Source organism: Lynx canadensis, chromosome E3, assembly GCF_007474595.2.
Source record: "Lynx canadensis isolate LIC74 chromosome E3, mLynCan4.pri.v2, whole genome shotgun sequence".
NCBI lineage: Eukaryota > Metazoa > Chordata > Mammalia > Carnivora > Felidae > Lynx > Lynx canadensis.
Genome location: NC_044318.1, coordinates 32,092,739 through 32,107,265, shown reverse-complemented (window position 1 = coordinate 32,107,265; position 14,527 = coordinate 32,092,739). Strand labels below are relative to the sequence as shown.

Here is a 14,527-nt window from a genome sequence, read left to right as displayed (position 1 = left end):
GATCTTTATTTCCAGATGTTCCAGCTGTGACTTCTCCACCACCCCTTGATGGGACCATCTGAACGGCCATCCGCTGGCTGGATGCTCGAGGAAGCAGAGATGCGAATTGGTCCCCAGCCAGCAGAGAAGAGCAGGGGGCGGGGGCTGGGAGACTGGAGCACTGGCTCTTCACGCCTCCCCCCGGCCCTGTCCTTCCTCCTCCTTTTGCCGCTGGGTGAGTGCCCTCCCCCCTCAACCCCGGACCCTTCCCTTGTCTGGCTCTTGGTTTTCCCAGCTGTAAAATTATGGTTTGTGAATGAGATTGTTTCCGAAGTTCTTTTCAGCTCTGACATTTGTTCAGGGTTGATGAAATCTAAGGGTCTGTCTGAGTTGGGGAAGTGGAGGGCTCGGTGCTGGAGGTGAGGGCTCGATGTAAACAGGGTCTGGGCGGTTAGGGGACACCGGAAATAGGGAAGGAGGGAAAGGAGTGGGCTCACCAATGGCTGTTAGAAAGGCAGCTTGTGGAATACATAGAACCAAATGACCTAGGGGCCATGCTAACTTGAGAAAGAAGCAACCAAGTCTCAGTTTCTTCATCTGTAAAATGGGCACACCAGTACACACCTCAGAGCATTGTCCTAAGGATTCTATGAGGCGCCTGGAGGCACATGAAGGTGCCTGAGAACCATCACACCCTGCGCACAAGTGAGGGGCTTTTATGGGCTTGTCAATTTCCCACGCTGGGCCAGTTTCCCTGTTTCCTACCACCTTCCCCCACCCCGCCCCAGGCCATGTGCCCAGAATTGTGTGCTGAAGAAGAGTGTGGCTATTTGTGTCGGAATCTCGGCTCTATTCTTTGTTCTCTGTGTGGCCTTGAGCAAGTGGCCTCACTTCACTAAACCAGAAGTTTCCTCATGCGCAAAATCCTACCTACCTTACGCGTCCCACTGGTTGTTAGCCAGGCCACATAAAGCAATGGGCACAGTGCCTGACTTACACATAATGAGAGCTGAAGCAGAAGGCCTTGTATAGGTAAATCTTTGGGGGGATATCCTAATAAATCCCAAAGCCAATTGGCACACTTACGACAGAGCTACTGAGCGTCTGCTGAGTAATACCAGGAAACACACAGACAGGCAGGGCCACATCACCAGGCAGAAGGCCCAAGAAAGCTTGGAGACTGTGTCCAGAGATTGAGAGGAAACCACATTTCTAGCTGAAGGCTCCAGGAAGGCTCTCCAGGGGCAGGGACTCCGAGCTATATCTAGAAGGATCTGCAGGCTCTAACGAGCAGAACTGTTCAAGTAGACGAGACTGCAGGGTTAAAGACCCAGAGACAAGACTGATGGGAAATTAAGAAGTAAAGGAAGGCGGGACTCCTGGCTGGCTCAGCGGGTGGAGTGTGCAACTCTTGATTTTGGGGTTGTGAGTTCCAGCCCCATGCTGGCTGTAAAGACTACTTTAAAAAAATTACTTAAAAATAAAATATTTCAAAAGATAAAAAAAGAAGTGAGGGGAAGCTGGCTAAAAGACTTTGTAGAGAAAGCTCAGGATCTGGGACTCCTGCAGGAAATGGGGAGTCTTTGAGGCACTTCACAGCAGAGGGGGAGAAGCAGACAGACCCGTTTCAGGCAGGGAGAGAGAAGAGAAGCTTGGAAAAGGCAGGGAAAGTGAAGAGGAGGGGGATGATGGTAAGGATCATGGGGGGAAAGGAGGCTGTTCCCAGGGCCCTGTGGCCAAGGGAGGGGGCAGAGGGACCAATGCTTTTTCTCATTCTGTTTCAGCCAGCGCCCTACAGCCCACCCCACTGCCCTTTCCAGGTAGGTGCCCCTGCCCCTCCTGCCCACACCCTGCCCTGCCCCCAGGTACCCAGATGAGCAGACGGAAGGCCTCAGGGAATGACAACTAACCAGCCCTCCGTAACTCTAGATGCCCCCAAAGAGATTGTGCTAGTCTCCCCATTTTACAGAGAGGGAGAAATAAGGCCCGGAAGGGACTGACCGTAAGGCTCCCACGGCTTCGCAGCAAGGTGGGCGTCCTGCACATCAGGCCCAGCAATCCCCCTGGTGCCAGCCCAACCCTCTCCACAGAGCTGAGGCTGGTGGGGGGCCCGAGCCGCTGCCGGGGGCGCCTGGAGGTCTTGCACGGCGGCTCCTGGGGCAGCGTCTGTGACGATGACTGGGATGTGGTGGATGCCAACGTGGTGTGTCGACAGCTGGGCTGCGGCCTGGCACTGCCCGTGCCGCGGCCCCTCGCCTTCGGCCAAGGCCGAGGCCCCATCCTGCTGGACAACGTGGAGTGTGGTGGGCAGGAAGCTGCGCTGAGCCAGTGCGGCAGCCGAGGCTGGGGCGTCCACAACTGCTTCCACTACGAAGATGTGGCTGTCCTATGCGATGGTAAGCAGAGACCTGTGACCTGGGAGGGCGGGCAGCAGGGTTGTATGGACGAATGAAGGGACTGGCATGGCAGAAGAACAATCCAGAGGTGGCAATTGCACGGTGTGGGGGAGGAGCCCCGGCCTCGTTGTCAGGGTCCCAGCGGCCCTTCTGCCTCATTGTGCGATCCTGGCTGAAGGAAAACCAGCATTATCGCTTCTATGTGGGGCCTTGATGGTTCCAGCCGAGCTCTCTCCCCATTTTGACAATCAAACAATTGGGGTCAACACTGGCAGTGAGGTCCGTTTGGTGTGGAGCTGCAGCAGACATCTCTGAGAGGCGTTGACCTTGAGAGTATTGGTTCTAGTTTTCAAGAAAAACGCCTGGTGGGCTCATTAAATAAAACATAGACGGTGGCCCCATCCCAGAGTTTCTGATTCTGCAGGTCTGGGGTGGGGCCTCGGAATTTGCATTTCTAATAAGTTCTCAAGTAACGTAATGTTGCTCTAAACACAAAGAACTTGTCTGAAGCTACGGCTTTCTGGACTCAGGGGGCCCCTTCTCCTCTCATACCCCAGGGTTCCTGGCTTTGACCCTTTGTGTGGCCAGAGGCCCTATGGCAGGTACCTTAGGGGTCCATGCCCTGCCGCTCACACATCCGGTGTGAGGATGAAGAACAGAAAGATCCATGTATCCTCCTCCCTTCCACCCTGCTTCCTTCCCAGAATTCTTGCCCACGCAGCCCCCAACAAGGAAAGTGTTAACCAGTAGGGCGCCCCCTACAACTCCCCAGAATGGGAAAGGTAAGTAAGGGCAACATGGGGACCACCTGGGTCTTAGGGGAAGGACCCCGAGAGGAGTCTGCCACCCTTACCTTTGATGGTGGGAAGAGAGGGATTACCGATGGGTGAGCTGGGACATTCCCTTCCCATCCTGCTCCTTGCAGGCCCCCAGGCTGCTCACAGTCTGGCTAGGGAAAGAGGAGGCATTCCTGTGGGATGATTAAAAATAGCACAGGGGCTCTGGCTCTGACTGACTTCAGCTCAGGTCATGATCTCGCGGTTTGTGAGTTCGAGCCCCACGTCCAGCTGTGCAGACAGCTCAGAGCCTGGAGCCTGCTTGGGGTTCTGTGCCTCCCTCTCTCTTTGCCCCTCCCCCGCTCACACTCTGCCTCTCTGTCTCTCTTTCTCTCTCTCTTTCAAAAATAAATATTAAAAAAAAAAATTAAAAAAAAAAGTCAGCACAGGGGCACCTGGGTGGCTCGATCGGTTAAGGGTCCAACTCTTGATTTTGGCTCACGTCATGATCTCATGGTTTGTGGGTTCGAGCCCAGTGTTGGGCTCTGTGCTGACAGTGCAGAGCCTACTTGGGATTCTGTCTCTCCCTCTCTCCTGCTCCTCTCTCTTGCATGCTATTTCTCTCAAATAAACTTAAAAAAAATAGTCAGCTGAGGGCACCTGGATGGCTTGATTATTTACACATAAGACTCTTGGTTTTGGCTCAGGTCATGACCTCACTGTGAGTTTGAGCCCTGTGTCAGGCTCCGTGCTCCTGGTGCAGAACCTGCTTGGGATTCTCTCTCTCTCTCTGCACTCCTCCCGCATACACACACACACTCTCTCTCTCTCTCTCTCTCTCTCTCAAAATAAACTTAAAAAACAGCACAAGTTGCTAAAGAGGTGAGGACCGGAGCTTAATCCAATGGGAGACTCAGATATGTACAGAAATATGGATAATGACGGAGAACGAGAAAATGAAAAGTGCCCCAAAGAGGGACAGATTAAATAAGCAAGGAAGCCCAGAGGAGGAAGAGGGTCTCACCTACTAGAGATATGGGAGGGCTTCCTAGAGGAAGAATTGTTGGCAATGCACCTGGAAAGGTGAGGCTCCTTTCACTGCAGGAGTAAGTGAGGAAACAGCAGAGTGTGGACCGGTACCAGGAAGGTTGGTTTGAGTCAGAAAATGACCCAGTCAAAGCCAGTTTGTCCTGATCCCACAAACCTCCCCCAATCTGGGACTGTGAGGAGGAAGTGCCTTCGGGTAATTGGGTGAGAAGCTTCTCCTCGGTTTTAGGTGCTGGGGCCCCATGCACTGTGGGTACGTGGAGGGCCTGAGGCATTGGGGAAGCACTGGATTGGGTGCACTGTTGGTGGGGGAGGCACAGCCCTGTGGGAAATGCTCCCGGCCCGCCCCCCCACCAGGTGAGGGCAGCGTGCGCCTGGTTGGGGGCGTGGGCCCGTGTCAGGGCAGAGTCGAGATCCTTCATGGTGGCCTGTGGGGCACGGTCTGCGACGACGACTGGGGGCTGCCGGATGCTGCTGTGGTCTGCCGCCAACTGGGCTGTGGGGCGGCCCTGGCCGCCACCACCAACGCCTTCTTCGGTTATGGCACGGGGCACATCCTTCTGGACAACGTGCACTGCGAAGGCAGCGAGCCCCGCCTGGCAGCCTGCCTAAGCCTGGGCTGGGGTGTGCACAACTGCGGCCACCACGAGGACGCCGGCGCGCTCTGCGCAGGTGCGGGCTCGGGGGCGGGGCTGGGCGGGGACCGGGGCGGGGCCCCGTCCTGACGCGAGCGGAGGCGGAGGCGGAGGCGGAGAGGGAGAGGGGCCGGGCGGGGCTTGGTGGCTTCCCCCGATGCACCCCAGTGCTCTCCGGGAAGGCCCCAAAATTACTTTTAACGTCTCAGTACTGCTCAGTACTGCTCTAGAAGTGCCTCTGAAAGTCCCAGTACTCTTTGTGGTAGGTTTCACGGTATTGTGCCACCAATACTCCAGAATTATTTAGCAGTACCCCAAGAAAGCCTCCGGAATTTTCTAGCAATTTCTAAGTGCTCTTCATGGAATACTCCAGAGTAAAGTAATAGTACTCTAGAATTACCCCAGAGCTACTCCAGAATTCTCTCACTGTAGCCCAGGTATGCCCCCAGAATTACCAAGCATAGCCGTCTGTAATCCTTTGTAATCTGTAACCACAATAGTGTGTTCACCCACCTGGTCCCTCTCCCATTTTGAGATTTTTCCTGAGCAAATAGGAATAATAGGGCCAGTAATGGCACTTCACAGATGGACTCCACTCTATAACATATAAATTGTTTGCTCTGCCTCACAGCACACCAGGGGCCATTATTCCTGGTTTACAGATGGGAAAGCTGAGGCCCAGTGAGGCAGAGCCTTACCCGTGGTCACATAGTGAGTCCTGGCAAAGCCACAGCTAACCTTGCTGCACAGTCTCCAGCATGACTCTTGCCCTTTCTAGTCCTGTTTTATCTGCAAGATGGGGATGAGTCTTGTGCTGTAAGCCCCTCAGGACTGTGCATGGCCCTCCCTGGTGGGTAAGGCCTTCTCTGTCTCTCCATCTTGGACACACACTGGGCTTCTGAAAACACTGGAGAGAAACGAAAGCATGTGTGTCAAAGCCCTTTATAAACTGCAATGTGGACACCTGTGCACCAAAAGTAAATTACAAACACTGTCAAGTAGGGCAGATCCCCACCCCCCCACCCCAGTTTGGGAATAAAATCTGTTGTGCTCTCCACGGAGACCCTCCCATCCTCCCCTGACGGCGCAAGGCTGACCCGGAACCAAAACCTTGGCCTCTGACCCTGCTCCCTTCTCTCCTGCTCTAGTCCTGGGCCCCCCGACTCTCACCGCACTACCACCCTTGGCCACAAGAGAGGACTGGGCCTGGCACACAGAGCCAGAAGGTAAGGAGCCCAGCCTTCTGGGCTGGAATGGTAGGGACAAGGCAGACAGGGCTGGGAAATAGAAAGGCTGTTCTGGATCTACTGGAAGGCGGCCCTGGCTAGCCGACCAGGACTTTCCGCCCGATGGTGAAGAGGTGGGCGAGAGAATCACGAGCAGATGGAGCAAGGATGAAATCCAGAGCTCTGAAAAGTTCAGCAAGGTGGGAGGAGACAGTAAGAGATTTCTTCAAAGCTCTGAGGTACAATTTGGGTGGGTGCTGAGGTTGGAAATCGAGAGACCTTGTGAGAGGGTTGAGCTAAAGGTTGAATGAAGGCTAGAAGCACATTGGGAATCCCGTCTGGAACTATCATTGAGATTCAAATTAGAATAATGCCTGGAAACAGGATTCGGTTCATTCCAATCAAGTTTCCTGAGGACCACACCGGACTACACGGCGACACTAGGATTGAGGCTGAGTGTGGGGTGCAGGTGTGGTACAGCTGGGGGCTCGTAGGCATCGCTGTGCCCTGTTGTAGGCCAGAAGGCCTCCTCCTCCCCTTCACGTGCTCTAGAGGCCCTGTCTCTGCAGCTACAGGAGTTGGTGCCCTGCCTTCCAGGGAGATGGCACTGTTCACCACAGCCACCTGGGTCGCGGGGAAGAAAAGTAAGTGGCAGAGCCAGGGTTCTGTGGGGGTGGGAGAGGGGTAGGGCCGGGGCTCTGTCCCGGAGCCAGCGGCCCCAGCCCAGCCCCTGTGGCCACGGGCCTGTGCACCCCGCAGGTGGGCGGCTGCGGCTGGTGGGCGGTCCGGGCCCGTGCCGCGGCCGCGTGGAGGTGATGTACGCCGGGGGCTGGGGCACCGTGTGCGACGATGACTGGGACTTCGCGGACGCGCGTGTGGCCTGCCGCGAGGCGGGCTGCGGGCCTGCGTTGGGCGCCACGGGCCTCGGCCACTTCGGCTACGGGCGCGGCCCCGTGCTGCTGGACAACGTGGGCTGCGCCGGGACGGAGGCCCACCTGAGCGACTGCTTCCACCTGGGCTGGGGCCAGCACAACTGCGGCCACCACGAAGATGCCGGCGCGCTCTGCTCAGGTGAGGTGGCGGCGGGACCGCGCAGAGGCGCGCAGAGGCGCGCACTGCCGCGCGGGCGGGGCCGCGCAGCACGGCCTCCCGGGAATGGGCGGGGCCGCGCGCAGACGCGTACTGCGGCGCAGGCGGGGTAAGGCTGCCTCTGAGAAATGGGCGGGGCCGTGCGTGAGGGCTCTCTGCGGCACTGCAGCGTGAGAGGGGCTGGAGAGGACGCGCACTCCGCAGAGAGGCGGAGCCCGACCATAGACGCGCTCTGCGGCTGCGCAGCATGGGCGGAGCCGGGAAGGGAGCGCCCTCTGCAGTGAGACTGGGGTAGGGCTTGGGGCGGGCGCGCCCGCTGCGGCAGTGAGGGGCGGAAAGCTAGGGACAAAGTCTGGAAATCTGTGTGAAGGGAGGGGCAGGGTCTCTTTCTATCTGCTGAGTCAAGGACCCGCAAAGCTCTAGGAAGCAGAGTTGATCAGCTTTCGGGGAGCAAGCGTCTGACCTTTGAGAATCAATGGAAAGGGCTGTTTGTAGAGTCTGACCTATTTTAAAATGCTCCTGTTTATTGATTGGTGTGGGAAATGAGATCTTCACCCTCCTTTGGTGCCCTTGGCCTAGGAGCCTTGGCCACAAAGGGGTAGCTACAAAGGGTCCTGCTTTGGTTTCCAGGGTGAAAGAATCACAACCCCATTTCTGATCCAAGTGGCAGAAAGCAGTTCTCCTTCAGGGTCCTGTGAGGCCCTCCCTGTCCCTTAATCAGGCTCCCCTTGGGAGGGTAGAAGGTAACCTGGCCTCAAGGAACATGTTCCCTAATGTGACAGCCACCTCTTTTTCTTTGTCCTTGCTGAGCCAGGCCCAGAGGAGCTAGGACTTCAAGTCCAGCAGGATGGTTCTGAGACCACCCGGGCGCCCACTCCTCGGCCCAGGGACGGTAGGTGCCCACAGCCCCAAAGATGGAAGTAGAGGCGTTAGGATCGGAAGGACCAGAACTGGGGGAGATCACAGCCTGAGGTTACACAGCTCAGCAGATTTGTACCAGGTTTGAGAACCTTTGTTTTGTGTTAGTCTCTGTTCTCGTTTACAAGGGTATGGTATCCGGAAGAGGGAAGTGGGTTTTAAGGGAGCAATCTTAGAGATTTCTAGAGATGGGATCAAAATAAGGGGCTCCTTCCTGAAGAGATGAAAGGAAAGAATTCAATTTTAAGCCTGTGGGTGAGGGGAGATGATAACCTTCAGGAGACACAAGCACAGTCTCCAGAGAGTGGCACTGGGGCTGAGGGTCTGGGGTTATGAACAGAAGACTAAGGAAAGAGCAGACATGAAGCACTCAGCAGGGACACAGCACCCCACAAAGGCTCGTACATATTCTTCCAGTCCAGAGACTGAGTCTAGACTGCCACCCAGCTTATTTTAACCTGATTTACCTGCCCTTGTCCATCGGCCCCCAGAGCAATGCTGTGTCTGACATCACTACCCTTTGCCTTTTCTGTCTACCCCTTCCATGGCCTGGCATGGGCCAGCCCCTTCCAGCCCTGGGCCTTGTCTCTCCACAGGGCACCTGCGTCTGGCCAATGGAGCCCACCAATGTGAGGGGCGCGTAGAACTCTTCCTAGGGCAACGGTGGGGCACTGTTTGCGATGACGCTTGGGACCTGCGGGCAGCCACTGTCCTGTGCCACCAGCTGGGCTGTGGCCAGGCCCTGGCAGCCCCCGGCGAGGCCCACTTCGGCCCGGGCCGAGGCCCTATCCTCCTGGACAATGTCAAGTGCCGTGGGGACGAGAGTGCCCTTCTGCTCTGCTCTCACATCCGCTGGGATGCCCACAACTGTGACCACAGTGAAGACGCCAGTGTCCTGTGCCAGCCATTGTGACCCAGCCCGTTCTGCAGACCATCTCTTCTGGGAGCCTGCTGTGGCCTGCCCCTCTTCCTCCAGGAAGCCCTCCTCCTCTGACAACTTCAGTTCACTCTGCCCTTCCCTCCTCTTGCCTGGGAGAGAGCCTATTCAGAGAGTGTGGTCCTGCATGGGGGAGCCTGGCTCTACCCAGGTGACATCACCTGTCACCAATTATTGTGGGCCCAATTCAATAAGAGTTCCCACTTGCTGCTCATCCAGAATATAAAATGGGGGGAAGGGAATGACTCATAACTGTTTTCTTCGGTGGGGCTCCTGTTACAACACCGGACCCTGGTCCAGGAGGCTCAGGGGCTCTCTATAAATGGAGTATCCCCCCTCTCCCCAACCCATATTGGGAGCCCCAAGAAGAGGGAAGGCAGGAGAGACCCACAGCTCTTACCTTAGACTGCCTGTGGCTGCAGAAGAACCTGGGTCGTTGCCCTGGCCTTCTCCGTGAGGGCCCAGACTCAGATGGTGCTTGGCTGGACAAGGGGACTGGAGGGGCCAAAGCAGGGACAGCGGCCCCTCCCTGCAGCTGGAACCAACATCTCTGATTTATGCTGCCCCCACCACAGAGCCTCCACTTTGCAGTAGCGAAGAACCCTGGGGGCCTGTAGCCACCTGTTTATAGGTGCCAAGTCAATAAAGCATTGTCCCCCCCCACCCCCCACCCCTGTCTTTTTACTTGCGGGCACAAGTGTATCATTTGTGGCAGCAGCAAAGACTGGTTAGAACTCTCTGGAGGAAACCGGCTCGGGGATGGAGGGCCGTGCAAGAGCATCATCAGAGAGCTCTCAGCAGGCCCGCACGGTCTTGGAAGTGCTGACTCGCAGTATGAGGCCTGTAAGGCCCCGGAGGGTCCCCAAGCCCACCCCTGCTTTCCTTTTGCATATAGAGAAACTTTCGTCCTGCAGAAGGAAAGGGTCTGCTCCAAGACACGTTGCAAGGTGGGAGAGGCACTAGAGCAATACTCAAGAAAAAGCAGGGAGATAAGAGCAAAGCAGCACAGGGGCGTCCCCGGGGGCTGCTCTTGGGGCACCTCACCTGGAGCTCCAGGGGCAGAAAGAAGTGGGCGATCTTGCCAGAGCCCCTCTCAGCCCCAGGGTAGGTGACCTGCCTGTTTAGCAACCGTCCTGGTCAAGCCTCTGCCCTCCACGTCCAGCACGCAGGCTCTCTCGTTTCCTATGGCTGCTGTACCAAATTATCACAAACTGAGTGGCTTAAAACAACACAAATTTATTATCCTACAGTTTTGGGGGGTCGCTAGTCTGAAATGGGTCTCCCTGAGCTAAGTTCAAGGTCTCGGCAGGATGCTGTTCTTTCGGGAGAGTCTAAAGAAGAGTCCGTTTCCTTACCTTTCCAGCTTCTAGAGGCTGCCTGCCTCCCATGCCTGCTCGTGACCTCCTTGTAGCCAACAATTGTATCACTTGGACCTCTGCTTCCACCGCCTCATCTCCTTTCCTGACATTCCTGCCTCCCTCTTCCATCCTCTGAAACCCCTTGTGATTATATTAGACCCTGGATAATCCAGGGTGCTCCCCCCATCTCAAGGTCCTTAACTTAACCACATCTACAAAATCCCTTTAGCCATTTGAAATAACACTGTTCAGGAGCTCCAGGGATTAGGACATAGACATCTTGGTTGGGGGGAGGGCATTATTCTGCCTCCCACAGGCTCCAGACCCGGGTCCTGGCTCCCAGCCAAGGAGTGAGGCAGACACTTGAGCTCCAAAGTCCATCAGCGCTTGGCAGTAATGGCTTTGTCTCCATTTGTTAGGGAGCTCCAAGACCCACAGTGTCATTGGAAGGATGAGGATCTGAGCAACGAAAGGAATGAAAATACTTAAGGACTCAGGGAGTCGGGGCAGAGGGACCAGCCAGCCTGTAGCCCCCAGATCTGAGTGCAGCACGCTCAGATCCACTTAGCCGCTGCGGCCACGCCCACATTCAAGTGTGTGTCTCCTTCATCCTGAGAAGTGTTACAGCTTCCCATCCCTGGATTCCTCTTTCGCATCTAAACAAAGTGCTTTCATCAGTACCAATGCTCTGCCCATTAACCCTCATAGCAGCCCTGCAAGAGAAGTAACATCGCCCCCTTTTACAGACAGGGAAAACTGAGGCTCAGGGAGGGAAACTGATTTGTCCAAGTTTCTCAGAGTTTCCCATGACAAAACCTAAGATTTCTCTATTTTTTTAAAGTAAGCTCTACACCCAGTGTGGGGCTTGAACTCATGACTCCAAGATCAAGGGTCACATGTTTTACCCACCAAGCCCACCAGGTGTCCCCTTAAAGCCTGAGATTTTGATGCCTCAATACTGGTCACCAACATGTCCAATACTCCCCTTCCTGGCACACGGTGGACTTGTACTTCCCTGCCCTCTTAAAGTGAGGCATGGCCCTGTGACACGCTTTGGCCAATGACGTGTGAATGGAAGTACCCCTCATAGAGGAGCCCTCAAGGACCTGAGCACAGTTTGCCACATTCCTTCCTTCAGGGTGACCAGTGATGTTCCAGAGAGTGGAGGCCCCATCAACCTGTGTCCCTGAGTGAGGGCCACCTGGAGCAAAGCCTCTGTTGACTCAAGATGGGCTTAGAGTGAGTGAGAAACAAATCTTTGTAAGTGGGGTGACTGGTGGCTCAGTTGGTTAATCGTCTGACTCTTGGTTTCCGCTCGGGCCATGATCTCATGGTTCGTAGGATTGGGCCCTGCGTTATACTCCACACTCAGCGTGAAGCCTGCTTAAGATTCTCTCTCCCTCTCCCTGTGCCCTTTTCCCCAACTTATGCACTCGCGCTCTTTCTCTCTAAAATAAAACAAAACAACAAGAACGACGCAAACCTGGGTTTCCCTCTTTGGTAAGTAGCACTACCAACCACTAGCTTAAGCCATGAACCTGGGTGTTATCCCCAACAATCTCCACCCCCCAAAACCAATTAGTCACCGAATGTTACTGATTCTATCTCCCAAACCTTGCTGGAATCTGTTCACTTCTCTCCGTCCCCCCCCCCCCCCCATTTCTTACTACGGCTTCTTCACTGTCTCCCTGTCTCTAGCCTGTTCCCCATGCCACAAGAACAGTGAGCTGTTTACAACCCCGGTGGTACCACTCCCCTGCTCAAACCCCTCCCGTGGCTCCCCAGTGCTCTTCCTCCACTCTTCAGCTCGGTTTGCAAGGTCCTGTCCAGGCTGGCTCTGCCTGCGTTTCCGGCATCATCTCTTGCCACTTGCTGCCAGGATCTCGCCAGGCTGAACTACTTTCAATTCCTCTAATGTCTGGGCTCTCTTCCCACCGGGCCTCTGCACATGCTGTTCTCTCTGCCTGGGATACGCGTCACCCTCTCCCCTCCTTCCCCTGAGTCAACTCTTTTTAGCCTCATGTCTCAGCTTTCATTTTCTCCAGAAGGCCTTCTCTGATACCACCTCCTCTCGGTCTGGACTAGAAGCAGCCAACATCGCACCCTGTACCTCCCCGGGGACAGCACTCACCCCTGCTGAGACTGCTGACTTGGCTGTCTCCTCTCCTAGCTCAGGGGGCCTTTGTGGGCTGCGGCTGGGGCTGTCGTGCCCAACTTCGTGCACGGGACTGCACATAGTAGTTGCTCAAATAATATTTGTTGGGTGAACGGAGGACATGAGCAAATATTTCTGGAGCACCTGTGTGCTAGGTCAAGCACAGTGCCGTGCTCTGGGGCTCCAGAGCAAGAAGAAATCTAAAGCACCTTCCTGTCTGCGTGGCACAGGGATTACCTTCAAGAGGAGAAGACCAGTGATAAGCCATTGAACACATAAATAGTCGAGAGAGAGGCGCCTGGGTGGCTCAGTCAGTTAAGTGTCTGACCCTTGATTTCAGCTCAGGTCATGATCTCACAGTTGTGAGATCGAGCCCCACATTGAGCTCAGCGTGGAGCATAGAGTCTACTTGGGATTCTCTCTCTCTCTCTCTCTCTCTCTCTCTCCTTCTCTCTTTGCCCCTCCCCCTTCATGCACAGGTTTGCCTACAGGCTCTCTCTCTCTCTCTCTCACTCTCTCTCTCTCTCTCTCAAAATAAATAAATAACTTAAAAAAATAGTCGAAAGAATTTGAGCTAGTGATAAGTGCTCTAAAGAACATAAAGCAGGCTGTCCTGCTAGGGACTGGGTGGTGAGGGAGGGTCTCCAAGGAGGTGAGGCTTGAGTTGGGCCTCAGTAATGAGAGGAAGGTGGCCATGAACCTTTTGGCCACAAAAAGGTTTGGGGAGACACATTCCAAATCCCTCAGTGGGGATTTAGCCTGAGCTGTAGACGGGCCAGAGAGAAGGGCACTCTATGATTGGAGCAAAGAGGAACGTGCTAAGAGAGGAGTCAGGAAAAAGTGGTAGGGGGCGAGATCACTTGGGGCTTTCTAGGCTGTGGGGAGAAGTTTTTTTTTCCAAGGGCAATGGGAATCCATTGGAAAATGAGTGATACAGGTGCCCCAGATGTCAGCCTCTTGGATATCTTCCACGTCTTTCAACTTGCTGAGTGCACCTTGCCTCTCAAAATTTACTTAAAAGGACCCAGCCACGTGTCTCCTGTTACAGTAGGACACCCAGCATCCCTACCAGAAACCTCAGGAATTCTTCAGGAGCTTAGATTCTGCCAAGCACTCCTGACTTTTGCTGATGTCTGAAACTTCCATCTGCTTTTGCCTCCACCGTGACTCTCCTTTTTCCTGTTCACTAAGCCCTTCGTTCCTGGTTGCACCAATTCCAGGCTGTGCCTGCACCACACTTGGCTGATGCTTTGGAGCAAGGACCGAACAACCAACTGAAAATTGAGAAGCAGATACTTCGTTTTGACAAAGCCCTTCTATATTCACACACACCACCCCACACATTCACATGCCCAGATAACTTTTACTCATTTCCTCCACTCTAGCCCTAACGGCCTATGCCAGTGCTGAAACCCTCCCTTTCTCCTACTATGCTTCTTTCTTTCTCCTCTCTGTTTTGCAAACCCTCTGACTCCTGCCTTTTGGTCATTGCGCTTTTTTTTTTTTTTCTCTTTTAAATAAGTTTCATCGAGATAAAATTTGCTTATCGTAAAGCTCACCCTTTTCAAGTACACAGTGCAGTGGTTTTTTGAGTATATCCACAGGGTTGTGCAACCATCACCACCACCTAACTCCAGAACGTTTCATCACCCCTCCCCCAAAAAAACCCTTAGGCCCATGAGCCATCGCTCTTCATTCCCCTTCCCCCAGCTCCTGGCAACCACTAATCTGCTTTCTCTGTGGATTAGCCGATTCTAGACATTTCATAGATGCGGAGTCATGCGATAAATAGGTGGCCTTTCTAGTCTGGCTTCTATCACTTAGAATAAATAACGTTTTCAAGGTTCATCTGCATTATAGCATGTATCAGGACGTCATTCATTTTCTTTTTCTTTTTTTTTAATTTAATTTTTAATTTTTTAAAATTTACATCCAAATTAGCATATAGTGCAACAATGTTTTCAGGGGTAGATTCCTTAGTGCCCCTTACCCATTTAGCCCATCCCCCCTC

At 54.4% G+C, this 14,527-nt stretch overlaps 1 protein-coding gene across 1 annotated transcript; it reads left to right on the top strand.

The window, feature by feature from the left end:
• The first annotated feature begins 48 nt into the window (after positions 1-48).
• On the top strand, positions 49-9,657 carry SSC4D (scavenger receptor cysteine rich family member with 4 domains). The gene is made up of 10 exons (XM_030301589.1): positions 49-214; positions 1,764-1,799; positions 2,070-2,375; positions 3,080-3,157; positions 4,556-4,870; positions 5,982-6,059; positions 6,629-6,703; positions 6,819-7,130; positions 7,963-8,040; positions 8,663-9,657. Exons 1-10 carry the CDS (start codon positions 49-51, stop codon positions 8,977-8,979), a joined length of 1,761 nt encoding a protein of 586 aa, XP_030157449.1. The 3' UTR covers positions 8,980-9,657.
• Positions 9,658-14,527: the final 4,870 nt, after the last annotated feature.

Excerpts from the sequence above, each read along its gene's own strand:
- SSC4D (XM_030301589.1), top strand. The coding sequence starts at position 49 with ATGGGACCATCTGAACGGCCATCCGCTGGCTGGATGCTCGAGGAAGCA. Across the intron at positions 1,800-2,069 it reads CACCCCACTGCCCTTTCCAG|AGCTGAGGCTGGTGGGGGGC; the intron begins GTAGGTGCCCCT and ends CCCTCTCCACAG. Across the intron at positions 4,871-5,981 it reads CGCCGGCGCGCTCTGCGCAG|TCCTGGGCCCCCCGACTCTC; the intron begins GTGCGGGCTCGG and ends CTCCTGCTCTAG.